General features: G+C 47.7%; 1 protein-coding gene across 2 annotated transcripts in view; it reads right to left on the bottom strand.

The window, feature by feature from the left end:
* Nucleotides 1-1,476: 1,476 nt before the first annotated feature.
* MORN5 (MORN repeat containing 5) overlaps nt 1,477-23,956 on the bottom strand; it is a 32,777-nt gene continuing 10,297 nt past the window's right edge. The window contains exon 5 of one of the 2 annotated variants that reach the window (XM_037059209.1): nt 1,477-1,677. In XM_037059209.1, the coding sequence (XP_036915104.1) occupies nt 1,598-1,677 (80 nt within the window). In that variant the 3' untranslated portion in view covers nt 1,477-1,597. Of the gene's footprint in view, nt 1,678-10,069; nt 10,687-23,956 lie in introns of those variants that run through there. The other variant, XM_037059210.1, reaches the window with a different exon arrangement.

Below are 23,956 nucleotides of genomic sequence, written 5' to 3'. Positions count from 1 at the left end.
GCTGGCTAGTGCAGAGGCTTCCCAGCACCCTCCGTGGCCATCACCCCTGCAGGGCCCCTTTCCTTCTTAGTTGTTGCACCCCCATGCCTGACCCCATCTCTGCCCCTTCCCCACCCACTTTCCAATCCATTTATCAAGTGTCGATTTAAATCTATGTGTGTCTTTGAATAGCTTAGTTTCAGTTTTGTGTGTGTGTGCGTTTGCCTGAATGAACGCACATTCTGTTTTCAAAACCCAGTTTGGAATCCCCCAGTGGGACTCACCCCTATCAGTCCACTGAGGTGACTGTTGCCTCAGAAGGGAGAGGAGACCCCCAGGACTCCTCCGTGGGGCAGCCGAGGGGGCCCAGGCCTCCCGCTGACTCCTGCTCCGCCCCAGCATGCCATCTCTAGCTACCCCGTTTGAGGCCAGTTTCCTGGCTCTGCAGACCTTGGCAGAGCCCTCCCAGGCCTGGCTCACTCCCCTGGGCTGCTTTGGGTGAGCCAGGGGATGAAGCACAGTCGGCAACTGGGTGGGGGGTGGCTGCAAGATCCAGTAGCCTCTAAGGAGGGGACAGTTATACAAAGATCCAAGATGCTTGTGGCCCAAGTGTGGCCCAGTCGTGGCCCTAGAACATGTCACAACTTCCTCTTCTGGCTTTCAGCTGGCACGTGATCTGGGGGTGATTTTGAGGGTTGCTTCCTCTATGTACAGCTAACAAACTATTCTTTAAAGCAAACACATATTGAACACCTGCTAAGTGCCAGCTCCTTGTATGATCTCGTTCAGTTCACACAGCTACCCTATTGATTTGAGCATCATGATACCCATTTTGCAGGTGATGAAACAGGCTCAGAAAAGTGAAGTGACTTGCCCAGAGTTCCATGATACCTATGGCTGAGCTGGGATTTAAATCTAGGTGTGTATGATGACAAAGGTACGTTTGTTCTTTTGGTACCATGGTGATTCTGGGCTCAGGGTACGGGGCTCGAATGGGGCAGCTGCCAAGAGGCAGAGGCAGCCCTTGGGTGATCATTCCTGGGCCTCCCTGGAGGTGCCGGCTGCAAACACGGGCACAGTCATCTCGTTCTTCTGCCCTGTGAGACCGAGACTGGTCAGGCCAGCAACTCAGTGAAGTAACAAAAATCTGGGCTCTGTTCCCTAGAGGACTTGGATTCAAATGCTTTGTGACCTGGGGCGAGTCACTCAGTCTCTCTGAACCTCAGATCCCCTCTCTTGCAAGGCTGTCTCGAGGGGCAGAGATGGTGCACACAGCCTGCCTGCTCCCATTCATCACCCGCTCAGTTGCAGGTACCTGTTATCATAGGTGGTGTTCCATGTGCATAATGAACACGTGGAAGTGCTCATTGTGAGCCCCCATTCCCGGAGATTCTCATCAGCAGGGATATCTAGTTCACAGATTTGTCCAGGTGATTGTGAGGCAGGTGAAAGGATCCTCCTCCAAGAAATAGTCTAACGAGAAAGTGCACTTCGGGCTACTGACTGTGGAGAGCCTTTAATCCTGACTCAAAGGTCAGGTTCTGGACCGACAGCCTGCCCCAAGGCCCGCCAGTGCCGTGGGGCAGAGGGAAACCTCTGGTGGAGGTGGCTGCAGAGCTCACAGCTTGGGCTTGTGATCCACGATCTCCTCTGAGCTCTTCCGACAGGTCCGGGTGATCCACTCATGCTCATCGTCATCTGCAAGGGAAGAGGAAGAGCTGGTCATGCCTGGGGCTCCCTGGGCCTTTTCTGCCCTGGGAGACCCACAGTGGGGTACCAAGGATGTGGGTGCATTCCAACCTGGGGGTGGGAGTGGACATGGTGGCCAGTCTCTTCAGCTCTGTGTTGGGAAGGAAGGAACCTTCCACTACAGCCCGATCCTTCAGTTGCCCGTGAGTGCCTGGTCTTGGGGGAATTAACACAAAAGGGTTCATAGCTGGCGGATGCTGCTGATGGAGGCTGGCGCACCGTTGTCTGGCCACTCTGAGCTGGGCAGCCTGGCCAGTACTCAGAGGTCCGCTCGCTCGGCATCCGCCCAGTCTAGGCCCTGCGGGCAGTGCTAGGAGCCAGAGCCTTCAGTCCTTCATTTTCTTTCTGGGCGTTCAATCTAGGGTTGTTGGACTGTAAGACCTGGGCCGTTTCTGAAACCGAGAGAGAGCTGAGTGCAACACAGTCTTGGAGACACAGTACACCACCAGCGCCGCTCTATGCCAGGTCCCTCTGCAGACGGATTTTGTCGCTATTTTTCCCCTTTATCCCTCAGATCCACACCCACCCCCTCCTCCAACCATGAAAGAGACTCTAATGGTGAAATATATACTCTAAAAATCCATGCAGCTCTGTAAAATATGTATGATTGTTTTGTGTGCAAGTGTGGTTTTGATTTACACAAATGGCATTGTGCTGTGAATTTCATTGTCTTACTTTTTTTCACTCGATACTACATGTCCAAGGTCTGTTCTTGTAGCTACATGTGCATCTTGTGTGTGTTGATGCTGTTGAGTTGGCTCTGACTTCTGGTGACCCTGCGAGTGAGTGATGTCCACAGCGTCCTGTCCTTGGCAGCCCTGCTCAGCTCCTGGAGATTACTGCCTAAGGCGTCTTCTGTGGAGTCCATCCATCCTGGGTTTGGCTTCCTCTTTTCCTGCTGCTTCCTATTTTTCTCAGCAGAATTGTCCTTTCCAAACAGCCCTGCCTTCTCATGACTTGCGACGATGTAGGTCAGCTTCAGCTTTGTCCCATTTGCCTCCAGTGACGCTTCAGCCTTATTTGCTCTGGGACCCACCATTCATCTTCCTGGTGGTCTAGGATATCCACGATGCTCTCCTCTAACTCTGTATTTCAAGTGCATCAATTATTTCCCTGTTGGCCTTCTCTACCGTCCAACTTTTGCATTTGTACACAGCAGTCAGGAATGCAAGGGGGTGGATGATGGTAGCCTTGGTCTCTAATGGCACATCTTTCTTGCAGTGATCTTTCCTAATTCTTCCATTGCGTAGCTTTTGTTTTTCTCCTGCTTCCTGACAGTCCATCACATTTTGCTATCCATCTTCCTCATGATGGACATGCAAGTTGGCTTCAACTTCTGTTACCAGGAATAATGCTGGGACAAATGTTCTCGGGCACATCCCTTCATGGGCACATGGGAGAATCTCTCTGGGGTTCTATTCCATGAGGAAGGTCATCCAACCATACACACACTTCATCCTCCAGACTCCCGACCAAGCCTGAGGTTTTTTTGGTAGCACCGTGCTGTCTGCAGGCCGTGCCTCCCTCATTCCTGCTTTCCCTCTGTGCCTTGCCCTGGGGACTGAGAGCTCTAGCCCAAACCCCTGTCTCCTACACTGGAGGAGCTCTTGCCTCCCGCAGAAGAGATGGGAGGATAGCACTCCCCATCCTCGGGTGACGAATGGCAGTAGCTGGAGAACAAGGGGACTCCCTGAGAGCTGTGACAGCAGAAATCCTGCCCTCTGAATCAGGTCCTCCTGCCCACCTTCCTCTTCTCTGAAAGCACCAGGCCCAAGATCAGGGAGATGGAGGCATCCTGCAGGCCTACTGTGTGCTCTGTGCTTTACAAACACCAGATCTCATTGGATCTGTGATAGACCATTAGGATAGGGGAGATCACCCCCATTTTATAGAGGGGGTGAGCCTTGTCCCATGCCTGCACCCACCGAAACTGAGACCAAGGCTCATCAGACTCCAAAGCCTGACTCCCCATACCAGGGCAGGAGTGATGTGCCAGAGGGCCAGGCTGCCCCGCCCCACTTCTTCTTCATATGGGACCCAAGGAAAAAGGCTGGCAGCCTGGCAGCCAGTGGGTCTCAACGCCCCCTGGGGAGGCTGCCTGGGAATCCGAGTGTGGCTACCATCCGGGCGGGGCAGGGGGTAGATCGGTGTGGGGGAGGGGGAGAGTGGCGGCACACAAGGAGTTAAGCGCTGGTAAAGCCCACTTTGCCACCACACCGCGAGCAGCCTGGGTGGTAATTACAGTTCTGGAGTCTCCAGGCTATTCGAATCAGTGCAGCTGCAACCTCTTCAGTGGTAACCCCTGAAACCAGACAAACTGGGTTTATTGTGCTGAACCAGTCCTCGGCCCCTCCCCGATCGTTACAAATTGACAGCAATGGACTTAACAGCCCTCTTCACTACCCCTTTCACTCTCTACCTGGCTGCACAGCCACCAATCTGAATCGCAGATGCCTACCCTGCCGGCAGCTGCTCGCCAGCCCGCCCTCCCCTCCCCTGGCCCGCAAGGCTCCCGGCCCTGCCACGCCGGGTGAGGCGTCCCGAGCACATTTCATCAATATTTAAAATGGAATTAAACCTGCCGCTTTGATTAATGCCTCCCAGATCCCGGGAGTTGTGATTACTGTTTTGCAAATTGCGATTGTTGGAATATGTTAATATGATTGTCTGAGAACGTCCTCACCTTCTCAGATAATTTCTCCCCTTTTGGGCAGGAGGGGAGGGGGAGAGGAGGGAGAAAAACGATGGGGAAAAACACCCCGCAAACTCTTTAATCAATTGTAAATTATTACCCTCAGCACAATTGCCAGTGGTTTAGAGGGGAGAGGGAGGGAGATTTCTGGTCTGGTGCATTTATCTTGAAAAGTTTTGGCCCCCATTGGCTTGGTAATTCCACTGTGGGACGCTGTCCTAGGGGAATAATCTATTTGTGTCAGTGCTATTTAGAATCAAGAACACTGAAATAACCTACATGTCTAAAAACAGGAGAGTGATTGTTTTGTCATATATTCATTCATTTAAAAATTATTTCCAAACACCGACTACATGCTAGGCTTTGAGCTAAATTGGGGGGTGGGGACACTGTGAGCCGCGTGAGGAAATATTTAGCAGCTATTGAACAAATATGGTTATGAAGTCTGTATCGCAACACAGGAGAAATGTTTTTGATATGATGATAAGCAAAAAGAAAAAGGTTGGAAGGGGCAAGAAACAAAATTACATAGGTACTGTAATCTGTGTAAAAATTGTCTACAGAAGTATTAAAGATAATAAACCGAATGTGAATAATGTTCAGCTCTGGGCAGGGAGACTAGAGAGGTGCTTTTGTTTTGGTATTTCCCCAGTCTCTCATTCAAGTGTATCGCCAACAGAAAAAAATAAAAATAATTATTGGCTTTTTCCCTACCCTCCAATTTAAGGCTTTGGTAATTTCATGCATTTTAGTAATTGAAGTAAAATATTTGTAGATTCCTAGGAATACCAATAGGGTTCTTGAACTTCTAAACCCTAAAAAGACTCAGCATAAAAAATGTTGTTAAAAAATTGCATAAAAATTGGAGAGTAGGCAAATCTCCTGTGTAGAATTCCAACTGACGTAAGTGAACATGCTGCCTTCAACGTAACTCCTCCCTTCCTCCCAAAGAGGAACATACAGAAAGGGAGGTTAAAAAAAAGTCACTTTCCAGTGGAGAAACCTCACAAGCACACCTCCTGCCGGGGGTCAAGGTCAACACCAACCATGATCAGTCATGCGGGATAGCGTGTAGCCCGGCCAGGAGGATGTGATGACAAGGGCACTTTATCACATCCTCGGTGGTCTTCCTCCCCAGAACCTTTAGCCCAAGTCCGGTCATGAGAAACACATCAGACAAATCCCACTCTAGGGACACTTTACAGAATACTTGACCAGTCCTCCTCAAAGCTGTCATCAAAAACAGGGGAAGTCTGAGAAGCTGTCACAGCCAAAAGGAGACTTAGGGGACATGAAACTAAATGGAATGTGGTGTCCCGCGTGGGATCTCAAACAGAAAAAGGACATCGGGGAAAGAGGGAGGAAATCGGAAATCTGGGCTTCAGTGAATAGTATCAGTTTGTGCACCGTGGTGGCAGTGCCACGTGAGACGTTGGTAAGAGGGGACTGGGTGTGGGAATCCGGGAACTCTCTGTATTGTCTTGGCAGTGATTCTGTAAATCTGAAATTGCTGTAAAATAAAACATTTTTTTTTAAGCATGAAAGTCTAGTATGCTCCTGAAGAGGTGAGACTACCATGTTCTCTAAGAGAAGTGGAAGCTTTTTGGCACACCTGACCATCCAAAATAAGTCTCGCACATCCTTTCCTCTCTCCTGGTACCCACACATCACAATCCATGAGTCTGTTCTTATTTGCATATTTCCTTGTGTGTTTTTCTCTCCCAATAGGCTGCAAGCGCTCAATGCAAGGACTATGTGTGCTTGCTGACTACTGGATCCAGCAAACAGTAGGTGACCAATCAGTGCTTTGCCACATGAAGTCTGGATGAGCCTGGTGTGTTCTGACCTGCCTTCATGGCCATCAACAAGCTTTCACTGGGCACGCAGGTCTCTGCTCAAATGTCACCTCCTCAGTGATCCCTGATCTAACTGCCTTCAGTCCTGTCACTCCCTCTGCTCTTCAGTTTACCTTCTTTGTAATGCATGCCTCTCTCTGCAGTTTTCTCGTTTCTATGTTGTCTGTCTCCCCCATCCAAACTGAAGGCTCCAGGGAAACCAGAAGCCTCGTCTGCTTGTTCGCTGTGGTTTCATCAGGGTTTGGGCAAGTGTCTGACACTAGGAGGTGCTTAATCCACACCTGTTGAATGAATGAATGAATGAATGAATGAATGAAAAGCCCCATCCTGTGGTGGGCCCTGAGCTCAGTGCTGGGGGACAGGGGGACTAAGACCCAGCAGGGAGTGTTGTCCTAAGGCTTGAATGAGGCATACTTCAAGTTTAGGTCTGTCTGCCTGTGGTGCAGAAAGATTTCTTTATTCTCCTTCCGAAGCTTTGGAAGTGACCTTGCTGCTACCTGCATACCCACTCCTATCCCCCACTGCAGATAATCTCATCAGTCATTAGGAGAACTGGCTTCTTATAGAGAAGAAAGGGGCTCGCTGCAGGAGAGACCCCAAATCTGACCATGGACTCCCATATGGGAAGCCATCCCTGAAAAGGCTCCCCATTCTTTCCCTTGGACTTCCAGGCCCCCCAGATCCTCCTGCTTCCTAGGCTGCCTCCGTCCCACGCACCCCACACTGAAATGCAGTTGCTCATGAGCACGTGCTCACCAGGGCCTCTGTGCCTTTGTCCGTGCTGCTCCTCGGCCAGGACACCCCTACCTTCAGGACCTGGTCTGGATGCAGGGCCCCTCTGAGCTGAGGGCGGCCCAGAACACCTCTCATTTCTAAAGGGCCTTGCTCTATAACAATTGAGGTGTATTTTACGTAGAGTAGACAAATTAATGCTTTTAACACAAGCAACCGTGTTAAATGTAAGTGTGTTATTCCAGTATTTCTTTAAAAGAAGTATGAATCCACAGTGCACCTGAGGCCATGTGGCCAGGAAAGGGGGTGTGAGTTCGGCGTTGTGTGATGAACGTGACTTCCTTTTAGTCCTGTCACAGTCCACGCTTCAGGGCCCCTTGTGAACATGTGTGGCTGTGGCCCGTGCCCTGCTGGCTGTTCCCTGCCCCCATGGGCCCTGCTTGAATATCACCTTCCCTGACCCGGCCAAGGTCACAGTGTCGGTCACAGCCCGGGACAGGCATATCTGACTCAGTTCAAGTCTTTAGGCCCCAGTACAGATTCAGCACTTAAAGAGTATTTAATAACTACCTGATAAATGACTGAATAAAGTCATGTAAATCTGGGGACATAAAAGTAATGGGTTTACCCTGTGGGATTTGAACAAAGGGGGAAGAATTTCTTCTCCTCCTTCAGTAAACGGAGCTCCTGAGGGCAAAGCCCATGCCAAGTGCAGGACCAGGGCCACCAGCTGCTGTTTCCTTTTTTGTCTTGAGGCCGTGGATTGAGCAGCCCCACCGCACGGAGAGGATGGGTTGTCTGGGCTCATACCTGGGCGCCAACCACACGCAGAAAGTTCAAAGCCTTGGCTGGCCTGAGGCCTGCCTCACAGTGAGGGTGGGAGGGCAGGCCTGCACAGGCCATCGAGCGGGGCCCAGGTCACCAGGGGTGTCACTGGGGCAGTCTGCGGTGCTGGTCAGTGTGCTGGTGGGGAAGAAAAGGTGCTGAAAATGTCACAACAGAGGCCAGGTGGTAGTCACTCCCAGACGGCTTTCAGAGAGGCAGTGCGGCACAATGGCTGAGAGCACACGCAGGTTTTGGGGCTCAGCCAGCTGCCGCTAGCTCAGAGCGCCTCTCTGGGTCCCCTCCTCATCTACAGAGGTGATTGGGTGTTTCTTGTGAGGAGCAAGTGAGAGCATTCCAAAAAGTGCTCAGCACAGTGCTTGGTGCACAGGAAATGCCCCAAACCGGAAAGAAAAAACTGAAATTGTCTCTGCGAGGTGTGATGTCAGGCCCTGTGGGACAGCACAGCGCAGACTGGGGAGTTCTGGGTCCTTGGGAGCCTTGTCGCTAACTTACTGGGTGATTACTGGGTAACTTACTTACTTGGACTATCACTCTTCCTCTCTGAGCTGGGCTTCTGGTCCATACAGTGGCTTTAACCAGACCTCTCGTGGAGGGCAGTGTGAGGACTGGCCAGGATCAATGGCAGGAGGGGGCGCCCAGCATGTGGGAGCTAGGATCGTCTTTTGGACAGGTCTTTAATTCCCAAACTGGATGACTTCAAGGGCAAGATCTTGAGTAACTCACTCAGAGCACCCTGGGACTTCTGATTCCATGTGGGTTGAGGAGGGGCCAGGGCAGTGGAGGCCTTCCCGCAAAGATCACCACCACAAGGATGAAGAGCCACCGCTCAGCAAATGGTTTGTGTTCAAAGCGAGGTGGGCAGGCCGGGGCAGGCAAGCCCAGAGAGGGCAAACGGGTGGATTCCAGTTCCTGGACCCACAAACTAATTCTGCTGCCTCTTGGCACACCTTGGAGCCAGGCACTCCTGTGGTCACCAGGGCTACACACTCCCACCTGGAAGCTGGGGGTGGGGACTGGGAAAGGGAGGAGGCCTAGATAAAACAAGGTATCTCCCTTTGGGAGACAGGCAGAGCTCCCTTGAGCTGAGCACCTAGGAGGTGCCCAGCTCTGTGGGCACAGGGTCATGTCCATCCTCTCCTCAGTGAGATAGATGGGCTTGTCCTCATTTAAGAGGAGGAAACTGAGGCTTAGGGGGTGAAACGATGCACCTGCCTCATTCCACCAGGCAGAAGGCAGGGCTCAGCGTGCTGGTGTGAGAGTCACACTCAGAGAGGCTGTGGGTGCATGGGCACAAATGGGCATGTTTCCAAATGGGTGAACATGTGTGAGAACCTGAGGGTGAGTGTGTGCAAGCATGGGTAGGTGTGTGCTGTGAGTGTGCACGTGGCTGTGTCTGAGGTGAAAGAGAAGTACACCCATGGGAATGCTCAGCATGCACGTGACCCGTGGTGTGTGGCCTGGCAAGGGGCAGTGTGTGAACACCTGAAGGCTGAGTGCGTGTGACCAGAGGCTGAGGGAGCGGGCACGTCCAACCTGTAGGGTTGGCTCAGTGCTCATCCAAAAAGCCAGGCAGGACAGGCTCTGGGAAAGGAGGCTCTGGCGTGAGGGCTGCACTCTTGTCCTGAGGTCAAGGCCTCTGTGTGAACCATCGCTCCAGGCCGAGATGAGAGGTGCATGCCAAACTCGGCACCACGGCCAGCTGGTGGACAGGTGCCCATCCCTAAAGCCTGGACACACCCTCTGTGCAAATGCAGGGCTGGGTGAGCTGGTGGGGCAAGGTCAAGACCCTGAGCAGAGCCAGGGCCTGAAGTGAGGGTGGCCACACCCTGGCATCCTCATCACAACTCCTGACAAGAAAGCAGCTTTGAACTTTGCTGGCAGTGGTGGTGGCTGGAGGCCAAGGCCATGGCATCACCAATATTGACTGAGGGGTGGTTGGCCAGGCATAGACTGCCATAGGGAAGGAGGAGGGACTTTGGAACTGCCCTTGCTTTTCCCTGTGAAGAAGCATCTTTCAAGTAGGTGGGAGGTGGCTGGGCGTGGATTAGCTCGGGCTGCTTCAACCTCTGGGAACTGGAGGTGCAGGGCCCAGCACCCATAAGCTTTTCAAAACCTGTGCAAATGTAAGAGGCTTAGAAAAATGATTGACTCTAAAAGAAAAAGAGCTGTAAAGCTGAAATTAATAAATGTTTTAATTAATGCATTCAGGCTTTATTATTAAATTTAGAAATCAAAACAATTTCATTACACTTGAAGCCAATTTGTAGGCTTGGTTTCCTCCTTTTTCGAGAATTCTCCAGTGTGCACGTGGCTGTTCAGAAATCACAGCCAATTGTTAAAGACTGGTAGTCTAACAGTTTGCCAAGCAAAATTTTTAAAATCCTTTCAAAGTGTTAACAGCAAAAAATTATATTTAATGTGGGAGTATGGATATGTTTTATTTTAATATGTTGAAACGATTGGGGTGAGGCCTCCAAAGTCAGACCTCCGGCTGCGTTAGGGCTATGGCTGGGGAGGGGAGTCTGGGCCTGGACCATGGCCACCTGGTGTTAGGAAGCACGTCCATGCCCAGGGGCCATGCCCTGCACGTGGCATGCCTGGTCTCATGCAGTCCTCATAAACACCCAGTCAAAGGCACAGCTGGTGTCGTCTCAGGGTTTCAGGTCCTCCAGTTGGTGAGTAAAGGGGAAAGTGTCCATTGTCGTAACGACCCTTGGGAATCTCTTAGGAAGTCCCTATTCTAGAGAAGGCAATCTCATTAAGTTTATACGGTCAGTATTCTGACATCGTCGGACCAGTTATTTCTGCTATGAGGTTCAGATGCAGACCACACTAGTAAAAAATACATTCCCTGAAATACTAGAACCATCTTGTGTGTGGCAAGGTGCTCACATGACAGGAGGTGCAGAGGGCCAGGGACCAACTGGTTGGCGACTGCCCACACTCACTGCAGAGTGGGGGAGCATGCCAAGTCACCGACACCACACCACCACTGCTCTCCTTCTTGCTCCCCCAACCCCCCCCCTTTTATTTTCAAGCACTCATAACTGACTCTGCATGCCCTGAACATGTTCCGGATGCCTAGCCACTGCGCAGAGGCAGCTCCGGGGAGCAACGTGCTGAGGCCAAGGTGACTTGGTTGGCCTGCCCCCTGTTGCCTTCGCTCTAACCTCTGCTGCCTTCTGTCCCTGCTCTCCAGCGGAGTGTGGATGATGGACTGAAGGGGACAGGGCTGGCAGTTGGGACTTCTGTCCTCTAGCTGGCAGAGGCTGAGGGCTGCTGGTGCAGTGAGACACTGCCACAGGGGCGGGAGACCAATAAAGTCTGTGTCGGGGGCAATCTTAGGTGGAGAAGAAATGAGGAGGATGACAACCAGCACTTCCAGGACAATGCTGACAGGGCAAGAGAGATCGGGGACCTGCGGGTCTCCAGTGCAGTCTTAAAATCGGCATCAGAATCCAGAGGAGGTCAGCGCGCCATGTGCCAAGGTGACTCTCGCTCCTCCCTCTGGGGCATGGAGTCAAGGCAGCCCCTGCTTCTCAGCCAGCACCCCGCACTGTGGTAGAATAAATGCAGTTGTGATCGCTGATGTGCATTAAGCTCCTCCGGGGCCAGGTGTGGCTCTCGCTATGCCCCTGCATCATCGCAGTGACGCTCACCACAACCCTGGGAGGAAGGTCTCCTTCTACCCCCATTTTTCCAATGAGGAAACTGAAGCTCAGAAAAGTCAAGAGAGTCGCTCAAGGTCATGCAGCTGGCAAATGACAGACCTAGGACCTGGTGGCAGATCTGGCCATCTCTAAAGCTGGCCCCTGATCATGCCTGCCTCTCCTGTCTCAAGGTCAAGCAGGGCTCTCAGCCAACTGTCTTAAATCCCAGAGCACAGGCTGAGGAAGAGAGGTGAGACTTCTGCCCCCCGTGCCCTGGCCTTGCATTCACTTCTGTTAAAAGAGACAAAACATACCGCTGCCGCTGCCGTGCAGCCACGGAAGGGGAAGCTGTGTCCTTTGGATGCCTCCAAGAGGCTGCCATTGGGGGAGGGGAGGTATTGTTACCAGAATCCGATGGGCACAGGCTGGAAGGGGAATTTCCAGGAGGGCAATGGGCAATTCCCACAGGTCAGGCAGGGAGAGGCAGCAAGCTGGGGCGGGTGGTTGTTCCTAGAGCAGAGACACTGGTGGGGCTTGCTCCACCTTCTGTAGGTAAACTCCTCTCCAAGGAGAGAAGGCCCATAGCTTTGCCCATGTTCCCAGAGAGGCTCACAACTCAGGAGAGGCCGCGGCATGTCTCGCTGGTTCAGAGCATGGTCTCCGGTGTCAGAGGGACCTGGGCTCAAATTCCAATTCCTGCTTTTACCAGCTGCATCTGTCAGTAAATAACTTACTTTCTGAGCCTTGGTTTCCCCATCTGCCAAACAGGGATATTGATGTACCCCTCAAGGGACAGGGAAAGGGATTACGTCCATCCCTGGCACAGTGGAGGCATTCAGTACTCATCGTCTCCCTTTGTACCCCTTCTGCTTGAAGCCGACCCCCAAGTCTGCTGGCGGGGTGTGCGATCTGTGCGGGCATTTCATCTGGCAGGTACAAGTGTGATATTATCCCTCACAAAGCCTTCATTATGGCTTTGCTAACAATACCACAGATAAGGCAGGGATGCTCTGCCTGCCAGCCTCCAGGTGATTATAACATTTGGGTAAATTGCCTTTTGTTTTGCTGAGAGATGATGGTGGGGGTGCTGTGCCGGAGACTCGCTCAGCCATTTTTCGGAACCTGCAAGGGAAGCCTCATGAGTGGACAGCCTGGGTTTGCGGAAGGAGGCCTGGCTGGCAGTGGGGGAGCAGGCTCCAGCCCTCACTGTCCCACAGGCGAGCTGTGTGAGGTCAGGCAGGTGTTTTGTTGTCTTTGGGTCTCTGGTTTCTCACCCAGCAGGTGAAGGCAGCGGCTTCAAGATTAGAGGAGTCTTGGTTTGTCGGTGGCATTGAAAGACTCTTTCTTGGTCTTTGGCCAGGTTTTGCGCAATAAAATAGGCAGAGGACTCTTGAGAGAAAAAGAGCCCCACTGTGATCTTGCAGTCCTGGTGTGTTTTCTCTCTCTGGGCTGCAAGGGAAGCCCTCGCTCTGGTCTTTCCTTCGTCAGTAAACTCCAGAACCAGCTAAATGTCTTCTTTAGCGTTGAGTCAGCTCGACCTGGGTTCAAAGTCCAGCTCTGCCACTTATCACCTGTGTGACTTTGGGCAGAGCATTTCAGCTCCCCTCTGTTTCCTCATCTGGAAAGTGAAAATGCTGCAATAAAGACCACTATTTCACAGGGTTGCCGGGAGGACCAGGTGAAATACAATAAAATATGTGAAGTGCTCAGCCAGTGCCTGGAACCTAGTAAGTGCTCGGCAAATGCTGGTTGTTATTATTGTCCTGCTTTTCCCCGACATAAAGTGTGGGTGCCTTGGTATGTCAGTAGGTCCGTTTCTTCACCTCCATGTTCATGGCTGCATTGTATGTTACTGTGAGGACATACCATCTATCATTTATTTGGTTTCCTCCTCTTGGGCATTTGGGAGGTTTTCCGTTTTATTTTTTCTTTCCTTTTTTTTTAAATAAAGGCTTTATTTATTCTTAGAGAGATGGGAATGGAGGGAGAAAGAGATGGAGAGAAACATCACTGTGTAAGAGACACATCAACGGTTGCCTCTCGCATGCCCCCAACCTGGGGACCTGGCCCGCAACCCAGGCAGGTGCCCTGACTGGGGACTGAGCCCTCAGCCCTTTGGTTTGCAGGTCGGGGCTCAGTCCACTGAGCCACACCAGCAGGGCATCCAGTTTTCAACGGTTTAAATCGTCCCAGAGAAACTTCAGAAGACCAAGTGTTCTTTTGTTTCTGGGCATTCACTTTGCAGCTTTTCCACTGTTGCGCGGGAGCAGAAAGACACCGCCGCCTAGGAGGGCCGTGCCCCACCTCTGGGGACAGGTGACGTTGGAGCTGGCCTGGCAAAGTGGAAGGAGGAATAGCTTTGGAAGCAGATGGGCCTCGGTTTCCTCATTTGTCCAACAGGAACCAGTACTCCCTGCCCCCTGCGCTGAGTGCCCTGTGCAGGGTGGTGCTCCGTCACTGTCAGCTGTCACCACACCATCACCTTCATCTCCATTCTTCATCTGTCATCTGGTGAAGCCAGAGTCACCCCCAAAGGCCGTCAATCACACGGGCCAGGTCACCCTCTGGACCCCAATCACACGCTTTCTTCCCACGCCCATTTAACTCAGCACACATTCAAATGAGGCATGCGATCTTGATTTTAAATTCTGCCTGGCATCCACAGGTTCAAACGAGAAGGGACCCTCTCTGCAAATAATCACTGGTGTGTGATATTTTTAAGATGCCAAAGCCATTGTTTCTGATTGAGGGAAAGTTGGTGCTATTTTGAAGAGCAGTGCGATTAAGCGGCAGCGCCGTCTCTTTAACCGTTGGGTACGATCCGCCGTTTGAGAGATTTGTGAGCTCTAGGCCATTTGCCAGATGTGCTTGATTCGACATTGCAGACAACAAAGGGGCTAATGTTGGCGGGAATCTTGACGGCATTTCTGATGATCAGGATATTCTTTGAGGATGGTACTGAGACCTTTCGGGAAAGAATTTCAGCTTTTACATAAACTAATTTGGGATGCTCACTCTCTGTCTTCCTCAAAGCAAATTTAGTTCATTGTTAGTTGTATATGTTAAAATGGTTATGAGAGTTTTTCCCTTTGAATATTAATAATGTGCCTTTCAGCTGAGACACTCGCCTGGGGTGTCATTAATTGCAGGGAGAGAGTAAAGATTAGCGGCGCAGTTTATTCTGTAAATGGTTTCTGCTGGTAACGTTAAGGGGAGCAACAGCCACAGGAAGAGACCCTCGTACAGGCTGCCAGCAGGGCCTGGGCTCATCCTTCCCGAGAGGAATGAAAGGGGTGGGGGGGTGGTTAGAGACCATCTCCCAGTTTCCTACCGTATTAAGGGTAATTATCCCAAACACCTTCAAATGCTTCCTTATTGGCCCAAGGCATATAAAGGACATTTTATCCAGTAAGGTCGTGTCTCAGTTTGGGCACTGGGGTGTTTCTGCCTAAAACGGACAATCTCTTTCATTTAGGAACTCCACTGTGGTCCGACTGTGCGGGGTGGAGGGCCAACTGTGAATGGGTCATGTCTAGGAACGGAGATAGCTGAGGACAACATAAGCTATAAAACACAGCTGACAAGGAGAATGACAACAGAGTTTGGGCCCAGTTGGGTACCACTCTGACTCTACCACCAGTGGTGTGACCAGGAGCAGGTTATTAACCTATCTGAGACCAGGTGTCCGCATTGCAAACCGAAGCTCCTGAAAACGACCCACAGGGGATGGTAGAAAAAGGCAGAGGAGATGGGCGGGTAAGGCGCTTGGCAAGGGCCTGGCAAGGATCCCCCACGAGGATCACTCCGTCCCCTGCTTTGTTCCGAGCTGTGGATGAAAGCCACTGTTGGAGACCTCTGATGCATAAGCTTTCAAGCTTTTTGAGGTGCAGAGAAATACACAGTCATGCGCTGTAAAACAGTGTTTCTTCTGTCAACCGTGGTCCCATAAGATTATAATAGAGTTGAAACATCCTTATCCCTTAGTGACACCATGGCTTTTGTATGGTTGTAGCACAACACATTACTCACGATTCTGTGGTGATGCTGGTGTAAACAAACCTATGTGCTGCCAGTCGTATGAAAGTATAGCATGCCCTGGCCAGGTAGGTCAGTTGGTTAGGGTGTTGTCCTGATAGGCCTAGGTTGTGGGTTCAATCCTTGGTCAGGGCACATACAAGAATCACAACCAATGAATGCACCAGGAAGTGGAACAACAAATCAACATTTCTCTCTCTCTTTTTTTAAACTTTCCTCTCCTCCTTTCTCTAAAATCAATGAAAAATTAGAGCACACACAATTACATATGCTACGTAATACTTGTTAATGACAATAATGAATATGTTACTGGTTTATGTATTTACTATACTATACTTTTATACTATTTAGTTAGTTATTTTTAATTTAATCTTTATTGCATTGTTTTTACATTACCTTTTAGTCCCCTTATACCTCCTCCTCCCAGCAATCTCCACCCTGTTGTCCATGTCCATGAGTCCTTTTTCCTTTTTGCTTAATCTCCCCACCCCTAACCCCCCACCCCCAACACTAGCTGTCATCCTGCTCTCCATTAATCAGTCTGTCCCATTTTCCTTATTAGTTCAGTTTGTTCATTAGATTCCACATATGGTATTTTGTTTCTCTGAATGGCTTATTTCATTTAGCATAACGTTCTCTATGTCCATCCATACTGTTGCAAAGGGTAAAATCTTCTTTTTTATGGCTGAGTAGTATTCCATTGTGTGAATATCCCATAGTTGTTTTATCCACTCATCTGTTGATGAACACTTGGCTGCTTCCATGTCTTAGTAATTGTATAACACTGCAATGAACATAGGGGTGCTTATGTTCTTTCAAATTAGTGTTTTGGGGTTCCTTCAGATGTGTTCCCAGAAGTGGGATCACTAGTTCAAAAGACAGTTCCATTTTTAATTTTTGAGGTATCTCCATACTGCTTTTCGCAGTGGCTACATTATTCTGTATTTCCACCAACTGTTCAAAAGAATTCCCCTTTCTCCACATCCTTGCCAGCACTTCTTGTTTGTTGATGCTTTGATGATAGCCATTCTGACAGGTGTGAGATGATATCTCATTTTTGTTTTAATTTGCATTTCTCTTTTGATTACTTACATTCAGCATCTTTTCATATGTCTATTGGCCATCTATATGTCTTCTTTGGAGAAGTGTCCTTTCAGGTTCTTTGCCCATTTTTTAATTAGGTTATTGTTTTTTTGGTGTTGAATTTTTTAAGTACTTTGTAAATTTTGGATATTAACACATTATCAGATGTATTGGCAAATACGTTCTCCATTTCTGTGGTTTTTTAAATTTTTTTGATGATTTCCTTTACTTTGCAAAAACTTTCTAGTTTGATGTAGTCCCATTTGTTTATTTTTTATTTTTTTCCCCTTGCCTGGGGAGATAAATCTGATAAAAAATTGCTATGAGCAATGTCTGAGATTTTGCTGCCTATGTTTTCTTCTGGGATTTTTATGGTTTTGGCTCTAACATTTAAGTCTTTGATTCATTTTGAATTTATTCTTGTGTGTGGTATAAGAAGGTGGTCTAGTTTCACTTTTCTGCGGGTATCTGCCCAATTTTCTCAACACCATTAATTGAATAAACTATCTTTAGCCCATTGGGTGTGCTTGCTTCCTCTGTCGCATACTAATTGACTGTAAAGAGGTAGGTCTATTTCTGGGCTCTCTATTCTGTTCCATTGATGTATGTGTCTGTTTTTATGCCAGTACTAGGCTGTTTTGATGACTATGGCCTTGTAGTGTAGTTTGATATTAGGTAGGATGATTCCTCCAACTTGTTCTTCTTTCTCAAGATTGCTGCTGCTATGTGGGACCTTTTGTGGTTCCATATAAATTTCTGAAATATTTGTTCTAGTTCTGTGAAATACATCATTGGAATCTTGATAGGAGTTGCATTGACTCTAGAGATGGCTTTGGGTAGGATGAACATTTTAATGATGCTAATTCTTTCAATCCATGAACATGGTATGTGCTTCCACCTATTTGTTTCTTCTTCAATTACTTTCTTCGGTGTCATAATTTTCTGAGTATAGGCTTTTTACATCCTTGGTTAGGTTTATTCCTAGGTATTTTATTCTTTCTGGAGCAATTGTGAATGGGATTGTTTTCTTGATTTCCCTTTCTGTTAGTTTGTTATTGGCATATAAAAATGCAACTGATTTCTGGATATTAATTTTGTATCCTGCTGCTTTGCTGAATTCATTTATCAGTTGTAGTAGTTTCCTGGTAGAATCTTTGGAGTTCTCTGTGTACAGAATCATGTTATCTATGAATAAAGACAATTTTACTACTTCCTTTACAACTTGGATGCCTTTTGTTTCTTCTTCTTGTCAGATTGCTGTGGTCAGGACTTCTAGTACTATGTTGAATAAGAGAGATGAAAGCAGACATCCCTGTCTTTTTTCCTGATCTTCAGGGAAATGCTTGTAGTTTTTGCTTATTGAGTATGATGCTGGCTGTGGGTTTGTCATATATGGCCTTTATTAGGTTTAGGTATGTCTCCTCTATTCCCACTATGCTGAGAGTTTTCATCATAAATGGGCACTGGACTTTATCAAATGCTTTTTCTGCATCTATTGACACATGATTATGTACTTTTTATCCTTCATTTTATTTATGTGGTGAATCATGTTTATTGATTTGCAAATGTTGTACCTTGAACTCCTGGAATTAATCCCACTTGATCATGATGTAGGATCTTTTTTTTTTAACATCAATGTGTGGTTGCCTCTTATGTGGCCCCCACTGGGAACCTGGCCTGCAATTCAGGGATGTGCCCTTACTGGGAATCGAACCAGTGACTCTTTGGTTCACAACCCACGCTCAGTCCACTGAGCCACACCAGCCAGGTCATATATGATCTTTTTGATGTATTGCTGTATTCAGTTTGCTAATATTTTGGTGAGGATTTTAGCATCCATGTTCATTAAAGGTATTGGCCTGTAATTTTCTTCCTTTATAGTGTCTTTATCTGGTTTTGGAATTAGGATAATGCTGACCTCACAAAATGAGTTTGTGAGTCTTCTGCCCTCTTGGATTTTATGAAATAGTTTGAGAGGCAGAGGTGTTAGTTTGTCTCAGAATGTTTGTAAACATTCCCCTGGGAGGCCATCGGTCCAGGGCTTTTGTTTGTTGGAAGTGTTTGGATTACTGCTTCAATTTCACTAGCTGTATCTGTTTACTCAGATTCTCTGATTCTTCCTGATTTAATTTTAGAAGACTGCATGTTTCTAGGAATTTGTCCATTTTCGTCCAGGTTGTCCAGTTTTTTGGCAGGGAGTTGTTCACAATATTTCCCTGCAATCCTCTGTATTTCCTTGGTTTCAATTGCCATTTCTCCTCTTTCATTTCTGATTTTATTTATTTGGCTCCTTTCTCTTTTTTTCTTGATGGGTCTGGTTAAAGGTTTGCCAATTTTATCTTTTCAAAGAATAAGCTCTTGGATTCATGGATCCTTTGTATTATTTTTTTAGACCCTATTTTATTTCCTTCCTTCTACTTACTTTGGGCTTTGTTTGTTGTTCTTTTTCAAATTCCTTCAAGTGTGAAGTTAGATTGTTTATTTAATCTTTTTTTAAAACTTTTATTTATTTATCTTTAGAAGGAAAGGGAAGGAGAGAGGGAGAGAAATATCAATGTATGGTTGCTTCTCATGAGTTCCCTGCTGGGAACTGGCCTGCAACCCAGGCATGTGCCCTGACTGGGAATCGAACCATAATCTTTTGGTTCACAGGCCTGTGCTCAATCCACTGAGCTACACCAGCCAGGGCCATTTTTAAATTTTTTTAAATATAGGTCTGTAATGCTATGAATTTCCCTCTTAGGACTGCTTTCCCAGTGTCCCACAGATTTGGGTTTGTGTGTCCTCATCATTTGTTTCAAGGTATCTTGGTTTCTTCCTTGATCTCACAGTTGATCCATTCATAGTTTAATAACATGTTATTTAGCTCCCGTGTCTTTGTATGTTTTTCAGTGTTCTTCTTGTGATTGATTTTTAATTTCATAGCAAGAAGATTGTTCATATGATTTCAGTACTCTTAAATTTACTGAGACTTGTTTTGTTTCCTAACATGTGGTTTATTCTAGAAAACCACATGTTCTATGTGCACTTGAAAATATGTATATTCTGGTGCTTTGGGGTGAAATGCTCTGAAGATATCAATTAAATCCATTTGATCTACTGTGTCATTTCAGGTTGCTGTCTCCTTGTTGATTTTCTGCCTGGAAGATCTATCCATTGAAGTCAATGGTGTGCTGAAATCCCGAACTGTTTTCTATTTATCTCTCCCTTTATGTCTGTCAAGATTTGCTTTACATATTAAGCTGTTCCTATGTTGGGTACAGAAGTGTTTACTAGGGTTATACCCTCTTGTTGACTTGTTCGATTTATCATTATGTAGTGTCCTTTTTGTCTCTTACTATAGCCTTGGCTTTAAAGTCTATTTTCTTGGATATAAGTACTGCTATCCCAGCTTTTTTCCTTTCCATTTGCATACAATATTTTTCCACTCCATTGCTTTTAGTCTGTGTGTATCTTTTGATCTGAGATGGGTCTCTTGTTTTCTTATCCATTCAGCTACCCTAGGTCTTTTTGTTGGGGCATTTAAGCCATTTACATTTAAGGTGATTTTTGATAAATATGTATGTAATGCCATTTTATTAAACTGTTTTTCTTTTTTCATTCTGTTTCTCTTCTTCTTCTTCTTCTTCTTCTTCTTCTTAAAGCAAGCCCTTTAACATTTATTGCAGTACTGGTTGGGTGTTAACAGACTCCTTTAGCTTTTTCTTGTCTGGGAAGCTCCTTATTTCTCCCTTGATTTTTAATGATAGCCTTGCTGGGTAAAGTAGCTTTGGTTGTAGGTTCTTGCTTTTTATCACCTTGATTATTTCATACCACTCCCTTCTGGCCTGAAATGTTTCTATTGAGTAATCAGTTGACAGTCTAATTGGTAACTACCTGCTTTTCTTTCCCAGCTTTTAGAATTCTCCTCTTGTCCTTAAGCCTTGTCATTTTAATTACAAGACCGATGTGTCTTGGTGTGGGCCTCTTTGGGTCCAACTTGTTTGGGACTCTCTGAGCTTCCTGGACTTGTGTGTCTTTTTCCTTCACCAGATTAGAGAAGTTTTCAGTCACTATTTCTTCAAATAAATTCTCAATCCCTTACTTGCTGTTTTCTCCTGGTAGTCCCTTGATGTGGATGTTGTTCTGCTTCATGTTGTGCAAAATGTTTCTCAAGCTCTCCTCATGTTTTAAAATTCTTTTTATTTTTGCTACTTGTTTTTTCTACCTTGTTTTCCAAATCACTGATGCAGTCCTCTGTTTTATCTAACCTACTGTTTATTCCTTCCAGTTTATTATTTATTTCAGATGTTATGTCTTTATTTCTTACTGGTTCTTTTTATCATTTCTATGTTTTTTTCATGATTTTGAGTATCTTTACAATCATTACTCTATCTGATAAATTTTTTGCCTCCATTTCACCTAGCTTTTCTGGAGAATTCTCTTGTTCTTTTATTTGGAGTCTGTTTCTTTATCTTCCCTATTTGGCTGCTTTTTTGTATTTTCCACTTGAGTTTTTAAAGAGATTAGTTGTTAAACTAATCAGGTTTCATCAGCAGCATGAGTTAAGCATCCCACGGTGGGGCAGAGTAATTCCTGTGGGTAGGGATCTTGCTTCCCTTCAGGCTGATGCCACTTGGAAGGCTTTGCTGTGCTTGAGGAGGGTGGCTTCTGCAGATTGGGGAGTGACTCAGCACAAGGATCCTGGAGGCTCTTCAGTTCTCTCCCCAGAGCCACCAACCCCAGACTCTCCTCCAGCATCTCCAGGCCACTCTGCACTCCCTCTGCCAGAGCCCAGGGTAAGTAAGTGGCTGCAAATGAAATTTTGTGTGTTGGCCCTTTAAGAGGGTCTCTGGATCTCCAGCTGTCTCTCCCTGGCAGACAGAAACCCTGTTGCTTTTCACGGCTGGATCCTTTCTGGGTTCCTTCTGAGTTCCTTTCCGGGTGTAGTACTGTAGTCTGGGGAGCCCAGCTTGGGGTTTAGACCCCACACTTCTTAAGAGGAATCCCCCAGCTGCTGATATACCCGTCTGGATCTTCAGCTGCCAACCCCGGGAGCCCAAACAGCCCTCTCATGTCATTGCAATCCCTACCAGTCACGTGGTGGTGCGGTGATTTCTTCTGTTTGTCTGTGGTTATAAGGCTTCTCTCCAGCTGGTGTTCAGTTGGTTATTCATGATGCTTTCTCTACAATTTAGTTGTAATTCCAGATTGGTCCTGGGAGGAGGTAAGCATAGCTTCCACCTACTCTTCCACCATCTTGGATCCTATCCTACAATAACCTCAACTCTATTTCAAATATATGTCTATGCCAGACATATATAACCCCCAGAATGCAACATAAGGCTCTCCTCAGAGATTCATTAGCTGGACCTTGCCTCTGCAATGAAATGATTGTAGACCTCCCTCAGCCCTGTGCTGGAAGGGAAACTTAGTTAGCACTCCATCAGAAACCACACGGGCACTGGCCCTGCTCACCACTTCACCCATTCTTGCTTTGCTGGGACCCGCGTATCTCCATGTGTGCGCCAACCTAGGCATTCCCATCATTATTTTAGAGTATGCTCATGCATCTCATGCTTGCCATGTCTCTCTTTTTTTAAGGTGTTATTTTATTTTATTTTTGGTATTCCTTTTTTTTATTGTTGTTCAACTACCGTTGTCTCCATTTTTCCCCACCACCAGCCCCGCCCAACCCATCCCCACCCGTCCCCACCTCCCACCCTCATTCCTACCCCGCTTTGGCTTTGTCCATGTGTCCTTTGCATCATTTTCTTTTGTGATTGATTTAACCTGCGTTGTTTTGTTCAGTTAATATGCTGTGCAGACTTGTAACCTAGGAGCAATAGGCTGTACAGCAATAGGCTGTACCTCAGTGTGCGGTCGGCTAGACCACCTAGGTCTGTGTAAGTGCCCATGATGTTTGCACAACAATGAAACCACCTAACGACGCATTTCTCAGAATGTATTCCCCACCGTTAAGTGGCACAGGACTGTGATGGATTGTTTTTATTACTCAGAATAACAAGTTGTTTATTATATGCCAGGGGCTGGATTTGTATGATTTGTTGAAGACTATGAGGGACTTGTGGGTGGGTCTTCTGCCCGCTTGCCTACTTTCATGATCAGCTCCGGGTCATGGGACCTGCGTGTGGTGCAGGGGATGCAGTGACGAATCACAGTCATGTAGTCCCTGCCCGCAAGAATTTTCTACCTTAGCTGGGGAGATAGGCAAATAGAGCTACTTCTACCATCACAGGCCAAGTGCTGTGAGTGAGGCTGGTGGAGACACAGAGAAGAGACAACTCACCCAGACAGAGCTGTGGAGGGGGTGAGGGAGGGAGGAAGAGACAGGTTGGTTACAGAAGGCTGCCTGGAACAATGGTCTACCAACAGCTGGTCCGGACCCTTAAGTGGGTTGTGAAATCAGTTTCGTACATAGCAACCAGCATTTTAAAAAGGTAGAAAGAATGTAGAAAGAATACATACATATGTGTGCATGTGCTGAAGTGTATACTGGGTCATGAAGCAAATCATTCCTTACTGCCAGCCAGGGTCCAAAGGTTTGAGAGCCGCACTCCCAGAGAATTCCTGCCTGCCTGGACCCCCAAAGCCTGGCACACCGCAGGCACTACAGGCTTTTCGATGAGTGGCAGGATGGATTTAAATTCTCTCAGTCATCCAGCAAGCTCAGTCATCCAGCAAGCAGGTATCACTCTCCCACTTAAGAAAGGCATTCTCAAAAACCCAGGTCTAGCAAACCCACATTGGCCAACATGCCTGCAGTTTGCAGCTTAGCAGTCCAGGGCTTCCCAGTAAGGCGGAAAGCAAGCTCCTCTGCCTGGGAAAAGAAGCCAGTGGGACTTGGGGGCGGAGCTGAGGCAGTTCAGAGAGGCTCCACAGGCAACCCTTCTTGGTGCCTCAGCCCGTGACCTCCTATAAAATGAGCATCCCAGGCTCTGACCCACTGAGCCACTTCATTATAGCAGTGGCTCAGGCCACGGTGTTTACTCTGGGTCACCCACCTCAGGCCAGCATGGCCCACACCCCTGTGCCTTCAGGATGCCAACAGGAAGCGCAGTTTACAGGGACAGACCAGAATGCACAGGAGAGAGGGACCTGGGGAAAACAGAAGATGGGCAGAAGCCCACATCAGTCCCTGGCAGGGTGACTCATGGGTAATGATTAGGTAGCCACAAATGGAGACTTCCTTTTAGTGGTTTTTCAGGACACTCTGAACTTGATCTGTCCTATAATATCAGAACCAAAATACCCCTTGGCTGCCTTTCTCCTCCATCACAGATTCTTAAAGTTGGAAGGACCCTAGAAATTATCCAGCCCAATGCCCTCATTTT

This window comes from Sturnira hondurensis, unplaced genomic scaffold (genome assembly GCF_014824575.4).
Source record: "Sturnira hondurensis isolate 20B ecotype Veracruz unplaced genomic scaffold, ASM1482457v3 Scaffold0010448, whole genome shotgun sequence".
NCBI classification, from domain to species: Eukaryota; Metazoa; Chordata; class Mammalia; order Chiroptera; family Phyllostomidae; genus Sturnira; species Sturnira hondurensis.
The sequence above is the reverse complement of the archived record's forward strand: the minus strand, read 5'-3'. Positions and strand labels throughout refer to the sequence as shown.